General features: G+C 45.2%; 2 protein-coding genes and 1 pseudogene across 2 annotated transcripts in view; all 3 read right to left on the bottom strand.

Annotated features, from left to right (window-relative positions):
* LOC144697739 (uncharacterized) overlaps positions 1-9,327 on the bottom strand; it is an 88,235-nt gene extending 78,908 nt beyond the window's left edge. The window contains exons 1-4 of the mRNA XM_078569746.1: positions 9,108-9,327; positions 7,880-8,731; positions 2,893-3,632; positions 2,445-2,724 (exon numbers count right to left, since the gene is read on the bottom strand). Coding sequence (XP_078425872.1) covers positions 2,445-2,724; positions 2,893-3,632; positions 7,880-8,440 — 1,581 coding nt within the window. The 5' untranslated portion in view covers positions 8,441-8,731; positions 9,108-9,327. The remainder of the gene's footprint in view (positions 1-2,444; positions 2,725-2,892; positions 3,633-7,879; positions 8,732-9,107) is intronic.
* A 3,766-nt stretch (positions 9,328-13,093) lies between these two features.
* On the bottom strand, positions 13,094-26,240 carry LOC144697738 (uncharacterized). The gene is made up of 3 exons (XM_078569745.1): positions 26,178-26,240; positions 15,478-15,609; positions 13,094-14,432 (listed from the first exon to the last, which is right to left on the bottom strand). The coding sequence occupies exons 1-3, from the start codon at positions 26,238-26,240 to the stop codon at positions 13,998-14,000; spliced, it is 630 nt and encodes a 209-aa protein (XP_078425871.1). The 3' UTR covers positions 13,094-13,997.
* LOC144698582 (U1 spliceosomal RNA) lies at positions 16,742-16,892 on the bottom strand (annotated as a pseudogene).
* Positions 26,241-26,513: the final 273 nt, after the last annotated feature.

Genomic DNA, 26,513 nt, shown 5'->3' with positions numbered 1-26,513 from the left:
GGAAGGGTTTTGAATGAATATTTTGTCTCCGTGTTTACAAAGGAAAGGGAGGATGTAGATAGAGTAGTCCAGGACGAACACTGCGAGATATTGGACGGGATAGTCATAGAGAGGAAGTACTCGAAGGGTTGAAATCCTTGAAAGCTGATAAGTCACGAGGGCCAGATGGATTGTTTCCGAGTCTGCTGAAGGAAGTCAGGGAGAAGATAGCAGATGCTCTGAGGTTGATTTTCCAATCTTCACTAGATGCAGGGGAGGTACTGGAGAAATGCAAATGTAGTTCCATTGTTTAAAAAGGGATCAAAGGAAATGCCAAACAATTATAGGCCAGTTAGTCTTACATCAGCAGTGAGCAAATTAGTAGAATCAATCCTGAGAGATTGGATTAACTGTCAGGTGGAAAGGTATGGACCAGTCAGGGATGGTCAGCATAGATTTGTTAAAGGAAGGTCTTGCCTCACAAATTTGATTGAATTTTTTGAGGAAGTGACAAGAAGGGTTGATGAAGGTAGTGCAGTGGATGTTGTGTACATGGATTTTAGCAAGGCATTTGACAAGGTCCCACATGGCAGACTGGTCAGGAAAGTAAAAGCCCGTGGGATTCAGGGTAATGTGGCAAACTGGATAAAAGGTTGGCTTTGTAACAGGAAACAAAGGGTAATGGTCAATGGATGCCCTTGCGAATGGAAAGTTGTCTCATGTGGTGTTCCACAGGGCTCAGTGTTGGGACCCTTGCTGTTTGTGTTATATATTAACGATTTGGATGTGAACGTTGGGGGAAAGATTGGGAAATTTGCCGATGACATAAAGATTGGCCAAGCAGTGCATAGTGTAGAGGATAGCCATAATCTCCAAAACGATATAGATGGGTTGGTGCAGTGGGCGGTAAAGTGGCAGATGGATTTTAACATAGAGAAGTGTGAGGTCATACATTTAGGGAGGTCAAACAGTTACAGGGATTACACAATAAATGGGAATATACTAAGAGGGGTAGATGAAGTGAGAGATCTTGGCCTACAAGTACACAGGTCCCTGAAGGCAGCAGTTCAGGTAGACAAGGTTGTAAAGAAGGCATATGGAATGCTCTCCTTCATTGGCAGAGGTATAGAATATAAAAGTAAGGATATAATGTTGGAATTGTATAAAACACTGGTGAGGCCACAACTGGAGTATTGTGTGCAGTTCTGGTCACCACATTACAGGAAGGACATAATAACTCTGGAGAGAGTGCAGAGGAGGTTTACAAGAATGTTGCCAGGGTTAGAAAAGTGTAGCTACGAGGAGAGATTGGATAGGTTGGGGTTATTTTCCTTAAACAAAGAAGGCTGAGAGGTGACTTGATTGAGGTGTACAAAATGATGAGGGGAATAGATAGAGTGGACAGGATAAAATTGTTTCCCTTGGTGGAGAATTCTAAAACCAGGGGACATAGATTCAAGATAAGTGGCAGAAGGTATAGGGGGGACATGAGGAAGAACTTTTTTACGCAGAGGGCAGTGGGTGTCTGGAATTCGCTGACCACGTTGGTGGTAGAGGCAGGAACTCTAAGCTCTTTTAAAAAGTACTTGGATCTGCACCTTAAGTGCTGTAAGCTACAGAGCTATGGGCCAGGTGCAGGAAGGTGGGATTAGAAAGAGCACCTGGGTGTCCTCGGGCTGGCATGGACAAGATGGGCCGAATGGCCTCCGGTGCTGTAACTTTTCTATGGTTCTATGGGTATAATGATGGCAGATTTGAAGGAGAGATGGACAGTACTTGAGAGAGAAAACTGTTGACATATTCAGTGAAAATGGGGAAGTTGATTGATCAGTAGTTTAGTGGGTGTAGGGTCAATAGAGCAAGAGGTGAATTTCATGGACAAGATGAACTCTGAGAGGGCATGAGGGGAGATGGAAGGGAAAAAACAGAAAGATGAGAGTTCAGAGCTCGGGTAATGGGGAACTTTAGGGAGGGCGAGTGGAAAGGAGGGAAGCAACAGAGGCAGCTGATCCGATTGTCTCAATCTTAGTGATAAAGAAGCTCCATGAGATCCTCACACCAGTTGTTGGGGGTGAGGATGGAGGGAGAGCATTTCAAAAGGAATGAACTTGTGTTAGAGATATTAAAAAGGTTCAACACATTGTGTCTTTTAACACAAAACTAATTTATTTGATATTTATCCAGAATACTAGCCCCCCTAAGTGGTCTGTAGTTTATTAACATCAGCAGAAACAGATCCCAATGAACATGGTTCGGTCCTGGATGTGATTACCAGCAAAATCCCACCACTTTAGTTACTTGTGAACTCGCTGGTGTGTCAGCAGGTTGGATGAGGTAGTGAATCCTTTCCCACAATGGGGGCAGATGAATGGCCTCTCCCCAGTGTGAACTCGTTGGTGTGTCAGCAGCTTGGATGAGGTAGTGAATCCCTTCCCACAACGGGGGCAGGTGAATGGCTTCTCCCCAGTGTGAATTCGTTGGTGTGTCAGCAGGTGGGATGAATTAATAAATGCCTTCCCACACTGGAGGCAAGTGAATGGCCTCTCCCCAGTGTGAATTCGTTGGTGTGTCAGCAGGTTGGATGAGGTAGTGAATCTCTTCCCACACTGAGGGCAGGTGAATGGCCTCTCCCCAGTGTGAACTCGCTGGTGTGTCAGCAGGTGAGATGACTGAGTGAACCCCTTCCCACACTGAGGGCAGGTGAATGGCTTCTCCCCAGTGTGAATTCGTTGGTGTGTCAGCAGGCTAGATAACTGAGTGAATCCCTTCCCACACTGAGGGCAGATGAATGGCTTCTCCCCAGTGTGAATTCGTTGGTGTGCCAGCAGGTTGGATGAGGTAGTGAATCTCTTCCCACACTGAGGGCAGATGAATGGCTTCTCCCCAGTGTGAATTTGCTGGTGTGTCAGCAGCTTGGATGAGGTAGTGAATCTCTTCCCACACTGAGGGCAGGTGAATGGCCTCTCCCCAGTGTGAAATCGTTGGTGTGTCAGCAGGCTAGATAACTGAGTGAATCCCTTCTCACACTGGGGGCAGGTGAATGGCCTCTCCCCAGTGTGAACTCGCTGGTGTGTCAGCAGGTGAGATGACTGAGTGAATCCCTTCCCACACTGAGGGCAGGTGAATGGCCTCTCCCCAGTGTGAACTCGCTGGTGTGTCAGCAGGTGAGATGACTGAGTGAACCCCTTCCCACACTGAGGGCAGGTGAATGGCTTCTCCCCAGTGTGAATTCGTTGGTGTGTCAGCAGGCTAGATAACTGAGTGAATCCCTTCCCACACTGAGGGCAGATGAATGGCTTCTCCCCAGTGTGAATTCGTTGGTGTGCCAGCAGGTTGGATGAGGTAGTGAATCTCTTCCCACACTGAGGGCAGATGAATGGCTTCTCCCCAGTGTGAATTTGCTGGTGTGTCAGCAGCTTGGATGAGGTAGTGAATCTCTTCCCACACTGAGGGCAGGTGAATGGCCTCTCCCCAGTGTGAAATCGTTGGTGTGTCAGCAGGCTAGATAACTGAGTGAATCCCTTCTCACACTGGGGGCAGGTGAATGGCCTCTCCCCAGTGTGAACTCGCTGGTGTGTCAGCAGGTGAGATGACTGAGTGAATCCCTTCCCACACTGAGGGCAGGTGAATGGCCTCTCCCCAGTGTGAATTCGCTGGTGTACAGTGAGTTGAAATGATCGCCAGAACCCAGTCCTGCATTGAGAGCACCTGAACGGTCTCTCGTCAGTGTGAACACGTTGATGGGACATCAGCTCGCAGGAACTTTTAAAGCACTTCCCACAGTCTGGGCATTTAAAAGGTCTCTCTTCACTGTGAACTCGCTGGTGGCTCAGCAGGTAGCTTGAAAGAGTAAACCCCTTCCCACACGTTGAGCAGGTGAACGGCCTCTCCCCAGTGTGACTCCGCCGATGCTCTTCCAGCTCTGACGGGAATCTGAATCCCTTCCCCCAGTCCCCACATTTCCATGGTTTCTCCCCGATGTGGCTGCGCTGGTGTCTTGACAGGCCAGATGATCGGTTGAAGCCTCGTCTACACACAGAACACATGTACGATTTCTCTCCACTGTGAATGGTACTTTTTCCTTCCATGTTCAAAATCAAATGATATTCAGGTTATGATAAATCGAGCGAATGTCAGATTCTGCTGTGATGTTTTGTTTCTGTTTCCCGACTGCAAATCATCCCCTTCTAATACCCTGTGAAATTGATTTAAAACAGAAAAAAAGGTGTGAGAGAGAATCCACAAAAACACAAATGCAGGTTGTGAAATTGAGCTGAATGAATCTGGTAATTTGTGGGGCCGGCACGAGGGAAAAGTGACCACGAAAACTGCCGGATTGTCATAAAAACCCAACTGGTTCACTAATGTCCTTCAGGGAATGGAACCTGTCACCTGGTCTGGGTCTACACAAGACTCTGGCCTCCATGGGATGAAAGAGAGAGGTGGGAGGTGCAGGGGGTGAAGATGTGTTTAATACATCTTCAGCTCAACCAGAACTTTGGCAGAATATCCCAAACCCTCAACATCCACTACCTAGAAGTATGAAGGTAACAGGTGTCAATGAACACCATCACCTCCAACTCACACACTGTCCTAACTTGTCTGACATCCAGTACTGGATGAGCAGAAATTTCCTCCATTTAAATGTTGGGAAGATGAAAGCCATTGTCTCCACTCCCTAACCACCGACTCCATCCCTCTTGCAGTCTCTGAGGCTGAACCAGACTGTTCACAATCTTGTTGTCATGTTTCAGCCCAAGCTGAGCTTCTGACTACAAATCACTAAAACCACCCATTTCCACCTCAGTAACATCGCCCAGCTGTGCCCCTGCCTCAGAGCACAGCCCGGTCCCCACGCTGGCGCTCTGGGTTCCTGTTCTCATTGATAGGGGACCTTCTGACCCACAGGGCATTCTGGATAAACCAGCCGCCATCGAGACCAATCAGTGAACGGGCATTTTGTTTCCCCCAGTTGGTAAAACAGAAAGTCCATGGATGAGGGGGATACTGGACAGGAAGCACAATGAGAGGTTCAGACACTTTATTGAATACTCACAGCAGAAGCACGTTAATCTGATTGGAGATCACTTCCACACGAGCAGTCAGCGGTTTGGAGCCTCCTGAGATTCCAGTCCCTTTCCCGTCAGTATTTACAGGAGCTGCGACACGGAAAAGAGTCTCAGTAAAATCAGGGATTTATTTGTTCACTGCTTTACAATGGGTCTGGGGTCACACTTGAGGTTCGTGCAGCCTGTGATTCCCTGAGTTTATTAACTCTCCCCCCTCCAGACCCTTTGGGCTCTCTATTGTTGGACTCTCTATTGCTTTTCAATGTCCTCCTGGCCTTGTTGTATCTGATCCAATAAAAACCCTCCTTACATCACACAGGGAACAGCTTTAGACATGTTCTGACTTTTCACCTCAATCTTATTCTGCTGAATGATCTCACTGACCGTTCCTTTTCTCTCGATCCGTCCGTCCACCATCTCTTTTCTGGATTTCACTCCTTCTTGTTGTTCCAGGATTTCATCTCTCTGCCTTTTATTTCTTTTACTGAAGATTCCTGTCCATTGCTGCCTCACAGCCTCGTCCTGTTCCCAAATATTCTCCATGTCTAAGTGCTTCCCAGCGGCCGTGCCAGCCGTGGCCCCTATTCCAGCCCAGTCACTGATCCCTCTCTTCCCTCCACCCTTTTTACTGGTGTCACTATCACAGGGACGATCGCGGTGTTTTCCCAAAACTGCCTTAACACCGGGGTCTTGGCTACTGGGTGGTCATAGTCCACCCATCTCTCTCCCTGCATTCTGACTTATGAAATTCCTGGATAATTCCCTTATCATCCGAACATCAAGGTCCTTGTAGATGGGATGACATAACCTTAGGGACGGGTGTGTGGTGTTCAGGGCACATATTACAGGAACTATTTTAAATCTTGTATCATTATGTAGGTTCTGTGAGTACGAGTGATGATTAAACCATTTGTGGAACCAATTTCGTGTGGCAGGACAGATTGAGGGGGTATCAGTGAAGCATATGGGGGTCTTGGGCTTCATAAATAGAGGTACTGAGTACAAAAACAGGGAAGTGCACCAACAGAGAATTGTTCTGATCTGGAACCCTTTCCCTGAAAAGGTGCTAGAACCTGATTCTATGTTTAGCCTCTGCCCACTGGTCCTAGATTCCCCAACCAGTGGAAATAGTTCCTCTCTATCTATCCTGTCAGTTCCAATATCCCAAAAACTTTGATCAAATCAGCTTTTAATCTTATAAATTCCAGGGATTACAACCCTCACAGTGAGGTGATGTATTTTATCAGGAGGAATAGGGAGAGGGAAAATATTATTCATGGCACAGCTCTAAAGAGTGAGCAGGGACAGAGGGACCTGGGGCTTCATGGCTTTGATCTCTGAAGGTGACAGAATGTATTACGAGAGTGGTTAGCAAAGCCGATTAGATCTTGAGCTTCATAAATAGTGATATTGAGAACAAAAACAGGAAAGTTATGTTGAATTCTTTATAAAGCTCTGGTTAGGCCACAATTTGAGAATTGCATCCAGTTCTGGTCACCTCACTTTAGGGAGGATGTGAAGGTCATTGAGAAGGTGCAGAGGAGATTTACCAGAATGGTTCCTGCAAAGGAGGTTGAGGGGAGATTTGGAGAGGTGTACGAGATTATGACAGGTTTAGATATGGTGGACAAAGAAAAGCTATTCCCATCAGCTGATCATACAAGGACTCAAGGACAGAGGTTTAAAATTTTGGGTAAAAGCTGCGGGAGATGTGAGGAAGAATATCTTTACACAGTGAGTGGTGATGACCTGGAGGTTACTGCCTATGAGGGGGGTGGAAATGGACATGGTAGTGATTTCAAAAGGAAATTGGACAGAAGCATGAGGGAAATAAACTTGCAAGGATATTAGAGCAGGGGAACGGGACTGATTGGATTGCTCTACATAGCTGGCATGGACTCAATGAGTCTAATGGCCTCCTCTGTGCCATAATGACTCTGTGACTCTTATGTGTAATCTCATTCTGTAACTTAACCCTTGGAGCTCAGATCACTCAGGTAAATATGTGCTACACTCCCTCCTAGGCCATTCTATCTTTCCTGATGTTTGTTGCCCAGAACTGAACACAGTTCTTCAGGAATGCTCTAACCTGGGTTTGTGTGTCTCTGCATTTTTCCCGTCACACCTGAAATCGTCTCAGAATCACAGAGTGCAGAAGAGGCCCTTTGGCCCATCGATTCTGCATCAACATGTGAGAAACACCTGACCTACCTACCTAATCCCATTTACCAGCACTTGGCCCATAGCCTTGAATGTTGGTCAAGATGTCAAGGCCCATTGGTCCCTAATGGGCCCTACTCTTTCCCTGGTTATCCTCTTCCCATTGGCATTGAAAAAAAAATTTAGATCCCTGCAGTTGAATCTTTCAGACACTGAATTGTAGATTTTTCACCAAATATCAATTTACGATTGTAGTAAAAGTTCATAATTTTGTCAAGGGGGTCCTGCTGAAAGTTTTTCAAATTAAGGGGAAGGATCACAGATGGTGCTTTTAAAAAGGGACATTGCAGCCCTGAAAATCAGTGACACCTTCAGAATATTAGACTCCGGCCAGTTATAGGGTTGTTAACATCAGCAGAAACAAAATATTGCCAGACTATCAATATTAAACAAGCTTACAAGCAGCAAGAACAGCAGGATCCAACCCCTGCAGTCACTTATGAACTTGCTGATGTCTCAGGAGGCATCGTGACTGAGTGAATCCCTTCCCACACACCGAGAGTTGAATAACCTCTTCTCAATGTGAGTGCGTTGGTGGTCAGCAGGTTGAAAGACTTTGCAAATCCCTTCCCACACAGCGAGCAAGTGAACAGCCTCTCCCTAGTGTGAACTCGCTGGTGTGCAGTGAGGTTGGATGACCGACTGAATCCTTTCCCACAAACGGAGCATGTGAACGGTCTCTCCGCAGTGTGAACTCGCTGGTGTAAAATGAGGGAGGATGCCTGTCTGAAACTCTTTCCACAGGAAGTGCAAGTGAACAGCCTCTCTCCAGTGTGAACTCGCTGGTGTGTCAGAAGATGGAATGACTGAGTGAATCCCTTCCCACACTCGGAGCAGGTGAACGGCCTCTCCCCAATTTGGGTGCATTGTTGTACAGTGAGTGCTGAAGAGTGCCTGAACCTCTTTCCACAGGAAGTGCAGCTGAATAGCTTCTCCTCAGTGTGAATTCGCTGGTGTGACCAAAGGCCAGATGACTGAGTAAATCCCTCCCCACACACAGAGCAGGTGAATGGCCTTTCCCCTGTGTGACTGCGTCGATGGTTTTCCAGCAGGGATGGGTAACTGAATCCTTTCCCACAGTCCTCACATTTCCACAGTTCTCCATAGTGTGGGTGTCCTTGTGTCTCTCCAGGTTGAATGATTAGTTGAAACCTTGTCCAGACACAGAACATGTGTATGGTTTTCCAAACTGTGAACGATGTGATGCTTTTTCAGGCTGTTTAACTGGTTAAAGCTCTTTCCACAGTCAGTTCACTGAACACTCTCACTTGGGTGTGTGTGTGTGTGCCTCGGTGTTTATCCAGTGACACTGAAGTTCAGTATCTTTCCCCACTGACAGAACAGACAAACATTTCTCCTTCCACATTCAAAGTCTGAGAATATTCAGGTCCTGGTGAATCAAGTGACTCTGTCAGAAGATGTTTGGTTTGAGTTTCACATCTGCAAATCCTTCCCTTCTAATACTCTGGGAAACGAGTTTATAAAAATCATCACTGTCAGTCCGGGATGGAAATTCAGAACAGACAATTCTAGTTTTAATGGAATATTGTTTTCTCTCTTGTTCCCCCAAAGCTGTAAATTCCCGTCCCACACACTCTCCCTCCTCCCTGGGCTGAAATCCAAACCCATCTCCACCATTTCTTTCCTCCACTCCCAGTTTTCTCCCTCCCTCTCCTCTGCCTGGGTTCAGTTCTCCGGCTCCTGTCTGCAGACTGACAATAAAATCAATGAATTAATCATTTTCCAAACTCCATCCCTGTCAGTCCAGGATAGAAATGCACAATATTCTCTCCTCCTGCTGACAGGGGCAGGGATGACCGCGCATGCGCCCTGCTGCACAAGATGGCGGTCGTTAATCCGGGCCTCTCACCGAGGAACGCGGATCGGGGCAACTGCCGCCCACAGATACCAGCGAGGAACCGGTAGCTTGTTATTCTGGCTTCAGAACGGCTCAAAGTGTTTACGAAACCTGCCCGTCCACCCGCCGGCTGCATCTCTCCTGCAATTCCGCCCTTTATCTTACCGGCTGCGGACCTGACAAACAAGCAGCTTTCCTTCGCCCTCATACACTGCCCATGCTCCAAACTCGAGGCGGGATTGCACCTGCGCACTGATGTCCAGCAACCACACTGCGCATGCTCCCATCACAATGCCTGGGTGATTGACGGCAGCTCTGAACCAATAGCAAGAGGTTGCAGGACCAAAGGGGTGCGGCTGGCCCTCCAGCCAATTGGAGTGAATGAGGGGCGGGGCCTAACCAGGATCTCCCTCATTGGCTGAAACTCTGCATCATTTTGGAAGATGATTTGCCTCAAACTTCAGGAGAAAACTGGACCTTTCTTGCTTGTGGCTTTAAACAGATGAAACCCTGTGGGTGTGGAACAAATATTTCAATATTTGTTACTGAAATGTGGGAACATGGTGAAACAAGGCACAAACTTAAAGAAATAACTGGGCAGACAGGGAATTCACCATTTGAACAAGGGGAGTCCTTGGTTTCAATAAATGAACCGGCAGGAGGGTTAGGACAGGTCAGGGATAAAGTTAATATTCAGAACAATACAGAATGTAAAGGAAAAACTGATCTCAAAGACAATTTGTTGTAATGTGTGTGGAGGGGATGTGCTGAACCAGGTTTAAAGAGGTTAAACATGTTTTCCATATTGCACAATCACAATGCTTCAAAGATGAGACATGAAAGCCCTCAACATTAATCATGACAAGTGGGAAGCTAATTGATGATTGATGCAACTGGAAACACCAGCTGTGGGCAGGAGTTCACCACCACAGCAACATGTCGTTTCAGAAACTTCAACACAGACAAACAAGGTGTCAGCAGAAATCATCTCGCAACACGAGTAAGGAAAACCTTCATACGAGGCACTTTTGCCTTTACAGAATCGGCTTGTTCAGCCATCAGATGAAGTGCAGCAGATCGTCTCATCTGATCTCACCAAAGTTCTGAGGCTGCATTCCCATCATCTCTCACAGATGGACAGATGCTAAACATATGGGACAATCACATTAAAATCTGGAACTCAGATGCGGATAAGGATTGGTGTTAGGTGAGAAGGTCTGGATCAATGTCTTACTCCAGGAAGCTTTAAAATCAGAATGGCAGCAGTTCAGAAATTATTCCTGTGATATCAGTGATCCCATTCCTATCTGTTAGTAAGACCGATGGAAGTATTTAGTGGAGACAGTAGCATGCTGGAGGATGATGTACACAAGGGTTTTCTGAACTGAGGATAATAGTGAGGGGAAAGGAAGGGATCTTGAAAAAAAAACAGACTCTTCATGTTGTTACAAAGGACATGGGACCTTCCACTTGGTTTGACACAACACACACACAAACCCACATGGATTCACTTCCTATCGATCAGGTGGACCAGGTTTTGCCTCACACCGCCAACTAACTAAGTTACTGACTAAGACTGGCGATAAAGTATCAGTGTCTGCAAGGACCAAAAAGTTATAGAAATTCAAGTAAACATCACCCTCCAGGGACTCAAAGCAGTTTTGACTATCTAATTCCAGCACTTTCTCTGAACCTTAATCTATAATGGACAACATCTTGAACAGACATAATGACAAAAAGCTAAGCCACCAATAGATATTAGGCGGTTTATGTCTCCTCTGGTGATCAGCCCTGGTGGGAGATTTTAGACAATACAAAACATCTTTGCATAATTGCAGCCTCTACTTTCCTATTGGTATTCCGGATAATTCCCCTTATATTGATGGTCTCGGTGAAGGTCAGGCCACAAGGCAGAATGGATGAAAAGATGGCTCCAAACTCCCTCTAAATCTAACCCTCTGATTTCGGTTTTGTAGCCATTTCCATCCATCTGCTGCCTGGCCCTTCACTCCACAGAGCCTGATCTTGGTCACCTTGTGCACACTGTTATGGATAACAAGCGGGTTACAAAACAGAAAGCAGAGAGAAGAGGTTAAGAGTAGCAACTCAGACTGGTAAAAGGTGGGAATTGATGTTCCACAGGGAGCAATGCTGGAACCACTGTTATTCAAATTTATATAAACGATTTGGACTCAGAAATCAGAAAACCAATTTTAAAATTTGGGAGCAGAATTACAGTAAATCACAGATAAGAATTCCCAGTTAACAAAACTTTGTTGTACAGTTCATTAAATCTTTAATTCAGTAGCACAGTGTACAATGACATGAGGAAGTGATTAACTGATTTATTTATGAATTAATTGATTACCAAATTGGGAAGTACAGTTAATACTGAGGAAGACTGCAACAAAATCCTGGAATCTAACACACACACACCAATATAGCAGGGAATTCTTGGAAACATGGTGCAGGTCCTTCTTTATCTGGAGATCAAATGTCTGTTGTATAATTATCCCGGGAGTTAAAAGGATCCTGTGAATTCCTCCTTGTGTTATTTTAATACAGACTTTACACTATTTACGTTTAGCTACATTTTACTATGTTAAAGGTGCTATGTCAATACAAGTTGTTGCTGACATTGGCTTAAAGTAGTAGACTCAGGACTGTCACCAATAAACCTTAAAAACTTCACAGAATAATCACCACAGTCATTTTTAAACTGGAGACTTATTCCTGCCATTTCAGTTTCAGTCAGGAACAGAGCACACTTTTACACCAATCTCTGATTTAACAGCACATTTCCAGACTGCCTGACTCAGGTTGTACAACCACAGTTGTAAAGGAGCCTTCTACTCGGGAACTTTGAAACCCAATGATTCCAAACAGAAATCAGAGGGATAGATTTACAGGGAGTTTGTATTTTTCCATCCATTTTTCTATGTGGCCTTGGATTCCACAGCCTGACCTTGGTCATCTTTAGGCTGTATATACTGCACAGAAGTGGCTGTGACACATTTCTCACACACCTCAGGATTAATCCACATGTGGGTTTTGCTGTCAGTGAAGAAATATGAGAAAGACCAAAATGCCATTTGTCCCTCTCAGTGTGACCCTAAAGGACTGCGTCCAGGCTGAAGTTCTGTTCCTGGTGTATGATCCTCCCCCAGATTGTCCTTCCTGAGCTCCAGCCAGGTGATGTTAAACACTCAGGTACGAAAGACAAAATTGTACAACAATGTGTGAAAAACAAAGTTTGACATGCTATGTCCAACAAGCCTAGTCTGTCCAACCTTTCCTCATAAGACAACCCCCCCATTCCTGGTAATGATCAACTAAACCTTCGCTGAACTGCTTCCAATGCATTTACATCTTTCCTTAAATAATGAGACCAATATTACACATAGTACTCCAGATGTGGGCTCACCAAATGCCCTGTATAACTGAAGCATAACCTCCCTACTTTTGTATTCAATTTCCCTTGCAATGAACGATAATATTCTTTCAGCTTTGCTAATTTCTTGTGGTACCTGCACACTAACCTTTTGCGATTCATGCACTGGGACACCCAGATCCCTCTGAATCTGAGAGCTCTGCAGTCTCTCACCATTTAAATATGATTTTTTATTCGTCCTGCCAACATGGACAATGTCACATCTTCCCACATTATACTCCACTTGCCAGATCTTTGCCCACTCACCTAACCTATTTGTATCCTTTTGTAGCCTCCTTATGTCCTCTTCATAATTTATTTTCCTACCTGTGTGTCATAAGCAAATTTAGCAACCATACCATTGGTTCCTTCATCCAAATCATTTATATAAATTATAAAGAGTTGAGGTCCCAGCACTGATCCTTGTGGCACACTAACCATCACATTCTGCTAATCAGAAATATATCCATTTATGCCCACTCTCTGTTTCCTGTTAGCTAGCTAATCTTCCATTCATGTCAATATGTTACCCCCTACACCATGAGATTTTATTTTCCACAATAACCTTTAATGTGACATCTTATCAAAAGCCCTCTGGAAATATAGGTACAGTACATCCACCAGTTCCCCTTTATCCACAGCACCTATTACTTCTTCAAAGAACCCCAATAAATTGGTTAAGCATGATTTCCCTCTCACAAAACTTTATTGACTTTGCCTGATTACCTTGAATTTATCTAAGTGCCCTGTTATAACACTTGTAACATTTTTCCTATGATAGATATTAAGCTAACTGGCCTATACTTTCCTGCTCTCTGTCTCCCTCCCTTTTCTATTTTCCTATCTGATGAGACCTTCCCCGAATCTAGCGAATTTTGGAAAATTAAAACCAACGCATCAACTATCTCACTAGCCACTTCTTTTAAGACCCGAGGATGAAATCCATCAGGACAGGGGGACTTGTCAGCCCGCAGCTCCAACAATTTGCTCGGTACCACTTCCCTGGTGATTGTAATTTTCTTGAGCTCCTCCCCCTTTCCAAATCCTGATTTACAGCCATTCTTGGCATATTACTTGTATCCTCTATAGTGAAGACAATGCAAAATCCCTCTTCAATTCATCTGCCATTATTAACTCCCCAGACTCACTTTCTATAGGAGCAACCCTCACTTTGTTAACTCTTTTCATTTTAAAATATCGAAATTTACTCTTACTATCTGTCTTTATATTTCTAACTAGCTTTCTCTCGTTCTCGACCTTTTCCCTCTTTATTAATCTTTCAGTCATTCTTTTCTTTTTTTAAATTCTGTCCAGTCTTCTGAGCTGCCACCCATATTTGCACAATTATATTTCAGCAGAAACAAACTCCAGCTGTCAGAATGAAAGAATTCAATCCTGAACAGGATTAACAGCAACAGTAACCAGATTTCAATCCCCATAGTCACTCGTGAACTCGCTGGTGTGTAATCAGATCCTTTTCACTTTTAAAGGTCTTCTCACAGTCAGAACATTTAAAAGGTCTCTGATCAGTATGAACAAGTTGATGTGTCAGAAGGTGGGATGACCGAATGAATCCTTTTCCACACATGGAACATGTGAATGGCCTCTCGCCAGTGTGAACTCGCTGATGTGTCAACAGGTCAGATGAATTGGTGTATCCCTTTCCACACATGGAGCAGGTGAATGGCCTCTCCCCAGTGTGAATTCGTTGGTGTGTCAGTAGTTTGGATGGCCGATTAAATTCCTTCCCACAGATAAAGCAGGTGTATGGACTTTCCCCAGTGTGAATGCTCTGGTGAGTCAGAAGCCTGGATAATCGGTTAAATCCCTCTCCACACAAGGAACAGATGAATGGACTCTCCCTTGTGTGAATGCGCTGGTGTGTCAGCAGGTAGGATGACTGAGTGAATCCCTTCCCGCGCACAGAGAATGTGAACTGCCTCTCTAAACTGTGAGTTTGCTGGTGCCTCAGAAAGTTTGATGAATGACCGATTGCCTTCCCACACACGGAGCAGATGACTGAACTCTGCTCAGTGTGAATGTGCTAGTGTCTCAGAAAGCTGGATGAATGAGTGAATCCCTTCCCACACACGGAGCAGGTGAATGGCCTCTCCCCAGTGTGGCTGCGTTGATGAATTTCCAGCTTTGATGGGGAACCAAATCCCTTCCCACAGTTCCCACATTTCCACGGTTTCACCATGGTGCTGGTGTCCTTGTGGCTGTCCATGTTGGATGGTCAGTTCAAACCTCATCCACACAATTTGTCCTCGCTGTGAATGGTGCAATGGTTTTTCAGGCTGTGCAATTGGTAAAACATTTCTCCTTCTATATTAAAGATTCAATGATATCCAGCTCCTGATGTATTGAGTGAATCTGTCAGATTTTGACGTGATGTTTTCTTTGAGTTTCCTGTCAGCAAATCTTCCTGTTCAAGTATCCTGTAAAAGGAGTTTACAAAAGTCAGTAAAGGATAGAAATTCAGAACAGACAATTCCAGTTTCTTTCCTTTTTCTAATTTGTTCATGTGATGTGGGTGTCACTGGCAAGACCAGTATTTGATGCCCAGCTGGAATTGCCTTGAGAAGATGGTGGTGAGCCACTTCCTTGAACTGCTGCAGTCCATGTGGTGTCGGTGCTGTTAGGAAGGGAGGCCCATGATTTCAACTCGGCGACAGTGAAGGAACAGCGATACATTCCCAAGTCTGACTTATGATGGATGAAAGGTGATTGGTAAAGCAGCTGAAGATGGTTGGGCCTCGGACACTGACCTGAGGAACTCCAACAGAGATGTCCTGGGATTGAGATAACAAAGAATAAAAAAAATACTGAGAAATGTTAACTTGTGTTGTTGATAAAAGAGATACTCATTTAATTTTTCAGAGATGACTGATTCCCCAGGGGTTCACTCTGACTCCCCTGACTGACTGACTCAGGGTCCAGTCCTCAATGCCCCCGATTGGTGACTGAACTCGCTGCTCCTTTGCTCCTCCGGCCTCTGAGCTCCTCTTGCTGTTGTTTCCCAGGACAGTCAATGTCCGCTCTCCAACATGACCCTGTCAGGTGGAGTTCAGGGGCTCAGAGGAAGAAAAGAAAATGAGGCGGTGAATCTGAGTTGGGAGAAACAAGGAGAGAAACAGGATTCAATGGAGAAACTGAGCGGGGGGCAAGCGCAGCCTCAGGAACAGCGAGTGCGGCTCTCAGAGGCCGAATGAGAGCGGCCGGGCCCGGCGGCCGTGCGGTGATCTCCCCGGGCTGGGGGTCGGGGCTGCCCATTAAAGCGATGCTGCAGCGCCTCCCCCATCCTCGCCGCGGCTTCCCGGTTTCTTCTCCATTTCCACCGAGTCCGACTCACAACAAAGGAGCCGCCCAGAAACGGGATTCCTGTTGGTCATTTTCTATTCATTTTACGGAGGCTTTGGGTTTAGATTTCTTTCTGTCTCTCTCCAGCTTTCTTTCTCCGTTTATTTCTTCGCTTTGCGCTATTGAAGTCTTGAAGAAATAATGGCAAGTGAATGGAAAGCCTGTTTATGAGATAAACACACAGCAGGGGAAGTGAGCTGCAGAAGGGGCAGGGAAAGACTTTACACATGGGGAGAGGGGGGCAGGAGTTTGAGAAGGTAGAAATCACAGAGGGAGCTGTTGAAGTGGGAGATTATACAGAGGGGGTGGGAGGCTGCTGTTGATTTCGGAGGGGGGTAATTAGAATGTACATGGGGACAGGGTACTTGCACATGTTTGAAATAGTGAGGGTTCGCAGTTGCATGTTTTAAATGGTGAATGTATATGAATGATGATATTATAACGAAGTCCAGAGAGATACGGGGTGGGTTGGGAGGTGGAGGGTGGTGCTGGAAGGAGTGCAGGGACTGTTTTGATGGTGGGTTGGGTATTATATGGGGGTTTGAGAGAGAATATTGGAGTGGGCAAATACGGGGTTAAAAATGGCGCGTGGAATTTGGCGGCCGCAAAAGAAATGGCAGCGATAAAATGATGCGGAGATGGAATAATCGCCTGTTGATAATCGCAGGGGGGAAAAGAATGGGGGTTGGATAGTTGCGGGAGGGAAAACAAAAGAGTCTAGATTTCGAAAGAGTATTTTGTGGCCCAAATTGTTTACATTGGATAAGATATAACAAAGAACCTCATTAAACAAATAAGTTGAAGTCTATTTTTTGAATTAAAAACCAGGGGAGAGCGCGAACGCAGTCCCCCACTACCACAAATTTTGCAGTCGAGTATCCCGCATTTGGGGACATCGCAGGCATCAGCACACCCGAAGTGCAATGGGATAGCCTCGTCCTGGGAGAACAATCTTTTTTTTTTTTTGTAAAAATATACTTTATTCATAAAAATCTTCAATCACATTCAAAACCATTTCAAAGACAACATTACAAGGGTACAATCCAGGTTAAACTTTTACAAAATGTATCACCAGGTGCATCAGTACAAACAATATTACAGTCATTTACAGCCTTTCATTTTGATCTGTACAGCCCGAGGGGCTCTAAACAGTTCCCAGTCTCTCGGTGCGCTGTGGTAGAAAGGTCTTAGACAGCGACCCTTCCCCATTGCGCCTTTGCGGCAGCTGCCCCAAGCTTTAGTGCGTCCCTCAGCACGTAGTCCTGGACTTTGGATTGTGCCAGTCCGCAACAATCGGTCGGGGACAAATCTTTGTGCTGGAAGACCAACAAGTTTCGGGCAGACCAAAGCGCGTCTTTCACCGAGTTGATGATCCTCCAGCTGCAGTTGATGTTTGTCTCGGTGTGTGTCCCTGGGAACAGCCCGTAGAGCACAGAGTCCTGTGTCACAGAACTGCTCGGGATGAACCTCGACAGCAACCACTGCATCTCTCTCCAGACTTTCTTTGCAAAGGCACAATCCACAAGGAGGTGAACAACGGTCTCTTCCCCACCACAGCCACCTCGAGGGCATCGTGCAGAGGGGGTGAGACTCCTGGCGTGTAGGAAGGATCTGACGGGGACTGGGAGAACAATCTGCATGATCATTGTTTGCTCCCCTGCCAGGTAAGTATGCCCTAAACTCTCACACGCTGCCAGCCGGCATCAAGCACTACCTCTCATAGTCACATACACTAATTTTTAAAAATCATAACGTCACCCTGTTCATATTTTTCCATTAAACAGCTCAGTTTTTCTCATGTATTGTAGAACATGCTTAACTATCCCTCTAGATGGAGAAAAGGTAGCTGATATACTGTCCTCCATTTATATTTGCATAATGCCTTAAAAGGAGACAAACCGCCTTCCTGGGCCACTGGCTGCAATACAGGTATTCGCCAATTAGTGGCGCTGTTCCCTCAATATAAGACACTCGTTAGGCCTCAGTTGGAATATTGTATATAGTTCTGGGCGCCACGCTGTACCTTGCGTGTCCTGCCATCCAGTCATAATTAGCAGATTCTTTCAGATAATATCACCACCTTCAACACCTCTTTGTTCTTTTGTCTGTGACATCTTTTGATTATCTGCTCCTATCGCTGCTTGCTTGTCTCTACAACCACCTCCCCCCCCCAACCACTTCTCTCTCCCCCTCCCCCCCACAACTTAAACCAGCTTATATTTCACCCCTCTCCTATTTTTACTTAGTTCTGTTGAAGGGTCATGAGGACTCGAAACGTCAACTTTGTTCTTCTCCGCTGATGCTGCCAGACCTGCTGAGTTTTTCCAGGTAATTCTGTTTTTTGTTTTGAGTTATGAAGATAGTTTGGAGAGGTTGGGACTGTTCTTCTGGAGAGGAGAAGGTGAAGAGGAGATTTGACTGAGGTGTTCAAAATCACGTGGGGGTTCGATAGAGTAAATAGGGAGAAACTCATCGAGGGAACGAGAGGGCACAGATTTAAAGTGATTTGCAAAAGAAGTTACGGGGAGAAGGCGGGAGAATGGGGTTGAGAAACTTATCAGCCATGATTGAATGGCGGAGCAGACTCGATGGGCCGAACGGCCTAATTTCTGCTCCTATGTCTTATGGTCTAAGTAAATGTGATGTGAAAAAAAACTTTCTCACACAGCGACTGGTTCGAGTTGGGAATGCACTGCCTGGAGGTGTGGTGGAGGCAGGTTCAACTGAGGCATTCATGAGGGCAATAGATGATTATTTATATAGAAACAATGTGCAGGGTTACAGGGAAAAGGCAGGAGAGTGGCACCAAGTTACAATGCTCAGAGAGCCGGTGCAGACACGATGGGCCAAATGGCCTCCTTCTGCACCGTAACAATTCTGTGAACTGAGGCAGAGTAACGTGTAATATAAAGAGAGACATGGTCGAGTTTGGTAATAATCAGATAGGGTCTAGTGCAGTAATATCTTGAATATAGCCGATTGTAATATAAGGAGAGATATGGTGCAATGCAGTAATAACTGAGGTAGATCCTAGTATGTTATAAATAGAGGCATTGGCTTAGTGCAGGAATCTGAGACAGTGTTTTCAGTAATGTAATCAGAGATACATTCTACTTTAACATAAATACCGATACAGTCTATTTTAATATAAACAGTAACTCAATCTGTACTTTTGGGAGGTTTTAATTCCTCATTTATCAACAGAAACAGACATAGTAACAAAGTTTCAATTGTGAAACAACTTTATGGAGACAGAGTCAGGACAAGTTTATCAAGTTTCATGTAAACTACAGCAACAAGCTCTGGCAATGATTTACAGTTTAATGTGGGTTATTCTACCTGTGTCAAATCTGTTTCTTCTCTGTTTCTCCTTCTCTTGGCTGCTGGTCTCGGCTTCTTCTCCTCCACATGGCCTTGCTCAGGAGGATCTCTTTCTTGTTGCCTCTTATCCAATTAACCTCTGCCCCATCCCAATCAATATTCATCCCTGTGGTGATCATGCCCTGAGAATGTTTCTCTTAACCAGTCAGGTATAGTTCATGTCAGCAATGTTAGCCTTAGTTAATCACCTAAATTTTCGTATTCACAGTTCATGTCAGGAATGTTAGCCTTGGTTAATCATGTAATGTTCCGTGTATTCACCATGGTTCTATTTCCTCGTACCTGCAGGCTGCTACATCCTGTTGCCATTTATCTCAGAGAGGCCCCTACATTCCTGCCTTTGGCTCACACAACCAATCTTCAAGAACTTTAGTTTTTAGCTGCAGTAAGTGTTTTAAAGATTGTCATTATTTCCCAGAATCTTTCTCCCGTGGAATTAATTTATATTATGCCCTATTTCTCCATTTTCCTTCCTCACTATAACACAAAAGGGGTTTTAACAGAGTTCAGTGTTAATAATTTTACACCATCTTCTATTGAAGACCTCTGGTTATTCTCTTTCCCACGAGAGAAAACGTTCTCTCTGTTTCCTCTCTATCGAAATCTTTCACAATTTTAAAGACCTCTATTAGGTCACCCTTCAGCCTGCTATTTTTCAGGGGGAAGGGACTCAGTCTGTCAATCCTTTCCTCATATGTATTTCTGGTATCATCCTTGTAAATCTTCTCTGCTCCCTCTCCAGTGTCTCTCTATTTGTTTTATAAAATGGTGACCAGAGCTGTACTCATTACTCTCAGTGTGGTCTGACCAGGGTTCCAGGCAGCTTTAGCAGAACTTCCCCACATTCCAATTCCATTCCTCAAGAAATAAAACCTAGTGCTCGATTTGCTCATTTTATGGCCTTGCTCTGAATGATACAATTATACTCAGAGATCTCTTAGTTCCTTTTTTCCACCCAGGCTCACACCTTCCAAGTAATAAATGACCTCCTCATTCTTCTGACCAAAATCTACTACCTCACATTTAACTGTGTTCAACTTCATTTTGTGTGCTCCTGAAATCAAGGGGCTGAGGGCAGTGGTGTGGTGTGGTGCTAATATCACTGCATCAGTAATCCCGAGATTCAGGCTAATCCTCTGGGGGCATGGGTTCAAATCCCATCACAGCAGTTGATGGAGTTTAAATTCAATTAATGAATCTGGAATTGAAAGCTAGTCTCAGTAATCGATAGTTGTAAAAATCCATCTGGTTCACTGATGCCCTTTAGGGAAGGAAATCTACCATCCTTACCTGGTCTGGCCTACATGTGACTCCAAACTCCCACAACAATGTAGTTGACTCTTGTGCTGAGCAACCCATCAGTTCAAGGGCAACAAGGAATGGGCAACAAATACTGGCCTTTCCAGTGACCCCCCACATCCCATGAAAGAACAAAAATAAAATTCTGACCCCTTCAGCTCCCCACACCTACTTCACTCCACTATTGGCAGAGGCGCTTTCACCCTGCTGAGGTCCTCGGGGCTTGAATTCCCTCACTAAACCTGTCTCCTTCGTACCTTTTCGACCCAGCTTTTGATTCTCTGTGAAGGGTCTCGGGACATTTTAATCTGTTCAAGGGTAAATCCAAGTTGTTGTTGTCACTGCCTTACATTGGGAGACTCCAGAATGTTACACAAACGCTTGGAAATTTTCAGACTGGAAACATCACTTTCAGTCAGGAACAGGTCGCAGTTTCACACCAATCTCTGATTTAACAGTTTGTTTGGTAAAATATCACCATCTAATAATCTTCATGAGATGTTAAGAAATTCATTGAATATTAATAGAAACAGCTCTCGTACTCTCTGTTACGAAGAAAGCTTCCACAGCGGCTTGCTGGGTGACAAACACAGGACAGGCCTGTTATCTCTACCAAGGACATCTCTCTATCAATGTCCCTGAAACAAGAGATCTCTAACCCTGATCAGGTTGGATCTGATGACCCACATGTAAACCAACTGTCTGAGTGAAGTTTAAACAGGCTCGAGAGGGAACATCATTTTGGACAGTAAAGGTTTTTTCAAACTGATCCATAATGATCTGGCTTCAGATTAACACCAAACACTTGGACTAGATCCAGAAGAATGAGAACAGAAGAGGCTGCCACATCAAGCTGCAGAGATCAGCTTCATCTGTCCGATCATCCAATCCAGGACCAGTAAACCATCCAGAGGAGACTGTCACCTCCAGCCATGGAGATCAGCATCTCCCTGATCCGGGACCAGTAAACCATTCCGAGGAGACTGTCACCTCCAGCCACAGAGATCAGGATTGGTAAACCATTCTCAGCTGTTACAGGTTGTGTATCTTTCCTGAATATTTAACTGATGTATCGTATCTAAATGTTGCCTCTTAATAAAACGCTGAAAAATCACCAATGACTTCAACAGCTCCCTTTTTGGGTAATCTGTGACTTCTGGACTAAAATCTTACACTTTCCAGCATTCACACTTGCTCTTCTTGACTCCAAATACAGTTATAAAGGAGCCTTCTGTTCCATGCCTGGAGCTCTGAACTATGGAAGAGAGTGGCTGGGACACATTTCTTACACACCTCAGGATTAATACAGAGGTTAATACAGTGATTAATACTGGATGTGGCTAACAGTAGCAAAAACAGCAGAATCCAACTCCTGCAGACACTCGTGAATTCTCCGGTGTCTCAGTAGACGTTTTAAGTCAGTGAATCCATTTCCACACTCGGAGCAGGTGAACGGTCTCTCCACAGTGTGAATTTGCTGGTGTCTCAGCAGATCATTGCTGCTTTTGAAGCTCTCCTCACAGTCAGAACATTTAAAGGGTTTCATAGCAGAGTGAATACGCTGGTGTTTCAGCAGGTTGTATGACTGAGTAAATCCCTTCCCACATGCAGAGCAGGTGAACGGCCTCTCCCCAGTGTGAACTCGCTGGTGTACAGTGAGTTCAGATGATCGCCTGAACCCAGTCCCACAGTGAGAGCATCTGAACGGTCTCTCGTCTGTGTGAACACGTTGATGGCATATCACTTCCCCAGAACTTTTAAAGCACTTCCCACAGTCTGGGCATTTAAAAGGTCTTTCATTCGTGAGGACTCGCTGGTGTTTCTGCAGGTTAGATGTAGCAGTGAATCCCTTCCCACATGGAGCAGGTGAATGACTTCTCCCCACTGTGAATGTGTTGGTGTCTGAGAAGATATTTTTTGCTTTTAAATTTCTTCTGACAGTCAGAACATTCAAAAGGTCTCTGATCAGTGTGAACATACTGGTGTGTCAGCAGGCTGGACGACTGAGTGAATCCCTTCCCACAATTGGAGCAGGTAAATGGTCTCTCCCCAGTGTGAGCGCGTCGATGAATTTCCAGTTCAGAAGGGTAACTGAAACCCTCCCCACAGTCCCCACATTTCCATGGTTTCTCCATAGTGTGGGTGCCTTTGTGTCTCTCCAGATTGGATGATCAGTTGAAGCCTCATCCACATACAGAATATGTGTGTGGTTTCTCTCCACTGTGAATGGGGTAATGTTTTACAGGTTGTTTAACTGGTTAAGACTCTTTCCACAGTCAATTCACTGGAACATGCTTACATGGGTGTGTGTGTCTTGGTGCTTTTCCAGTCACACTGATGCTTGAAATCTTTTCCCACGGGTAAACAGACAAACATTTCTCCTGCTACACTCAAAGGCGGATAATATTCAGGTCCCGATGAAACAAGTGGCTCTGTCAGATCTTGCTGTGATGTTTGGTTTGAGCTTTCCATTTTCAAATCCTCCCTTTCTGATATGCTGTAAAAGGAGTTTACAAAAGTTAGCGCTGTCAGGAAAGACCAGAAATTCAGAGTGAAAAATTATAGTTTCTATGAAGCATTTTTTTCTCTCTTGGTTCCCCGAAGGTTTAACACCCTGTTTCACATACGTTCCCCTCTTATCTCCTGATGACTGGGATGCTGAAGTTCCACCAATTCTCTGTTCCCCAACAAGATGGCCAAACATGCACTCCGCTCGCTGAAGCAGCCCACCTTCATAAGATTGTGAGAAATAACAGCAGCAGAGGCCATTCGGCCCATCAAGCCTGCTCAGTGAGATCATGGCTGATTTGATTCTGGCCTTCACGCCACATTTCTCCTCGCACCCATAACCCATGACTGCCTTGTGGATCAAAAATTAATGCAGCTAACTCAGCCTTGAAAATGTGCAATGACCCAGCCTTCACTGATCTCTGGGGAAGTGAAATAAAAACAAAAAACTACTGCGGATGCTGGAAATCCAAAACAAAAACAGAATTACCTGGAAAAACTCAGCAGATCTGGCAGCCTTGGCGGAGAAGAAAAGAGTTGACGTTTCGAGTTCTGTTGAAGGGTCATGAGGACTCGAAACGTCAACTCTTTTCTTCTCCGCCGATGCTGCCAGACCTGCTGAGTTTTTCCAGGTAATTCTGTTTTTGTTCTGGGGAAGTGAATTCCATCTGCACAGGCCAATGGGTCCCTGAGTCCCCGCCCACTGCCTCTTACCTCACCAAGATGGCCGCCCAAGAGCCCCCTCATTGAACAAGCCCCGCCTTCCTCTCCCAAGATGGCGGCGGCCTGTTGCCCGGGTAATCGGATTCTCCTTTGCCTTCACCTATCACTGGCCTCCTATCCAGCTTCACCAGTCCCACGCCGCACCCCCCCCCCACCGCCCCGCCCTTTAACATATATATTTCACCACATTTCTACTTCTCTTCAATTCTGAAGAAGAGTCATACGGACTCGAAATGTCAACTCTGTCTTTCTCTTCCCAGATGATGTCAGACCTGCCGAGTTTTTCCTGCAATTTTTGTTTTAATAACCCGGGTCTGTCACTGGGGAGGAAGCCCCGCCTCCCGGATCCGCCCCGCCCCGACTCGCAAGATGGCGGCCAGTGAGCCCGCTGTCCCCGGGCCTGTCACCGCGGGGTAAACGCGGGGCTTCGGGCCTCTTATTCGGGGTCTCAGGCCTACCCCAGAAGTTGATCCAGTTCCCAGTCCAGCCGCGGTTTCCATTCCTACCCTGTGCCCACAATCTCCTCCCGCCTCCCAAACCGTCCGCTCCTCCTCACTCTGTCACCATGACTGACACTGAGCATGCTCAGAGCGCACACCCACAATGCACCTGCGCACTGGACTCCAATAGTCATTGATAGGGGACCTTCTGGAGCGCGGGCTGTTCTGGGTAAATAAGCAGTCATTGATAGCTTGAATGCGGGCAGAGAATGTAATGTTTCGGCATCCCAATTAAGGTCAGTTCGAGAGGCACAATACATAAAATAAACACTTTATTATGTGGAAACCCGAATGTCTGGACCCTCCTCCCTGATGTAATCTATGCAATCACCACCACATCCACCCGCAATTTCAGATTGGAAGAAGGTTCAAAGTGATGATCCAACACCGTTATTCATCATTTACACTACGGACCGGGACTTGGGAACAATGAAAATATTGGCAGCTGATGCCAAACAGCATTTCTAACACTGAGGAAGAATGTAACATAATACAAGAAGACATTAGAACACCTGCAGACTGGTCGTTAAGTGGCAAATGAACTTCAACAACGAGGGGATGAATGGCCGACTCCTGCTCATTGCCCATATGTTCGTGCAATATGCAATGATATACCGTGGGAGCAAAAATACAAATATTGCCTAGACCTTAGAGAATAAAAAACTGAATGGAGAAGAAGAGAAATGCAATCTCTAGAAAGAGATGAATAATGAAAAACGTTATTGCAAGTCAGCAAATCAAATAAAAATGTTCACAAAAGGCCCAGATTTATTTCCAGGGGTACCAAATTAAGAAATAATTAAATATTGTTCAAACTGGTTAGGACCATGTAGGTATTTCTGGTCTCCATACAATTAAAAAGTCAAATAAGCATTGGAGCTTGTGCACAAAGGATTTTTAAGGATGATATCCTCACTGAGCGGTTACAGTTATTGGGAAAATTAAAAGGATAGGGCTTTGTTCTTTAGAAAAGTGAAGGCTTAGATGTGACCTGCCAGAGGATTCTTTAAACTATGAATATGTTGTACGGGGTAGAAGTGGAGCCAATGTTTCCATGTGGTGGGCAGGGGCGGGGTGGGGGGGGGGGGGGGGGGGGAAATCAAAAACCAGGCCATATGTACAAGATAGTTCCTAATAAGACCAACAGGAAAATAAGGAGAAATGTCTTTAGTCAGAGAGTAGTTAGAATGTGAAATTCACTACCACAGGAAGCAGTTGAGGTGAAGTAACTTAGTTGCTTTCAAAGGAAACTAGATGAGTACACGAGAGAAAGGAGATTAGAATGAAAAGCTGAAAGGCTGAAGTGAGGGAGATGCAGTGGAGTGAGATTCTTTGAAGATAACCATGAAAACAAATGAGTTGCATCAAATAGTCTGTTTCCAGACTCGACGTTCTCTGTAATTCAATGTCATCTCCTATCAAATCCTGATCATCATGTTCCACATCCATCACTTGTACTGCACATGCTCAGAGTACAACCCAGTGCTGAGTAATTACACTGGGCTCTGCAGTCATTGATGGAACATATTCGGCCACGTGGAAAATTATGGATTGTAACAGTGTCATTGAAAGCCCAATTGGTGAACAGACATTTTTTTTTATAGATCGAGGTTGGGCTGAAAGGCCTGTTACTGTAATGGAATCATACGTGGCAGAGGTTGGTTAATGCTCAGGTCTGTACAGCTGCGACACATGAGGTGGATTAATACTCAGGCCTATAAAAACCCACCATCCTAAGTTCAGTTACCCTCACTACCAATTCCATCCCTCTTCCTGTCACATTCTGAGGCTGGACCAGATCCATTGCAACCTTAGTTTCCGATCTGACTCTGAGCTGAGGGCTGAGCTACCGATGACATATCCTCTCCATCATGAAGATCGCCTCCTTCCAACTCTATATCTGTTGTCTCCATCCCACGCCAACCCATTTGCTGCTCATCCACATCATTGTTACCTCCAGACTCGACTATTCCATTGCCCTCCTGGCTGGTCTCCCAACTTCCACCCTGCATAAGCTTACGCTCCTCCAAAACTCTCCTGGGTGGACAGCAGTCCAGTGGGGATAGGGTAAATAGAGATGAAGCTGGGTCTCATGAACAAGATGAGCTTGTGAGAAGATAAGAGGATATAAGAGAGAAACTAAAGAAAGATGTGGGTTCAGGGCTGGGGCTGGTCAGATCTTTAGA

The sequence above is a fragment of the Cetorhinus maximus genome, chromosome 23 (genome assembly GCF_964194155.1).
Source record: "Cetorhinus maximus chromosome 23, sCetMax3.hap1.1, whole genome shotgun sequence".
Taxonomy (NCBI): domain Eukaryota; kingdom Metazoa; phylum Chordata; class Chondrichthyes; order Lamniformes; family Cetorhinidae; genus Cetorhinus; species Cetorhinus maximus.
The sequence above is the reverse complement of the archived record's forward strand: the minus strand, read 5'-3'. Positions and strand labels throughout refer to the sequence as shown.

Coding starts and splice junctions, on each gene's coding strand:
- LOC144697738 (XM_078569745.1), bottom strand. CDS start 26,240: ATGGAGACAACAGATATAGAGTTGGAAGGAGGCGATCTTCATGATGGA. Junction 15,610..26,177: donor ATGGAGAGGATATGTCATCG/GTAGCTCAGCCC, acceptor TCCACCTGACAG/GGTCATGTTGGAGAGCGGAC. Junction 14,433..15,477: donor ACTGGACCCTGAGTCAGTCA/GTCAGGGGAGTC, acceptor CTGACACACCAG/CGCATTCACACAAGGGAGAG.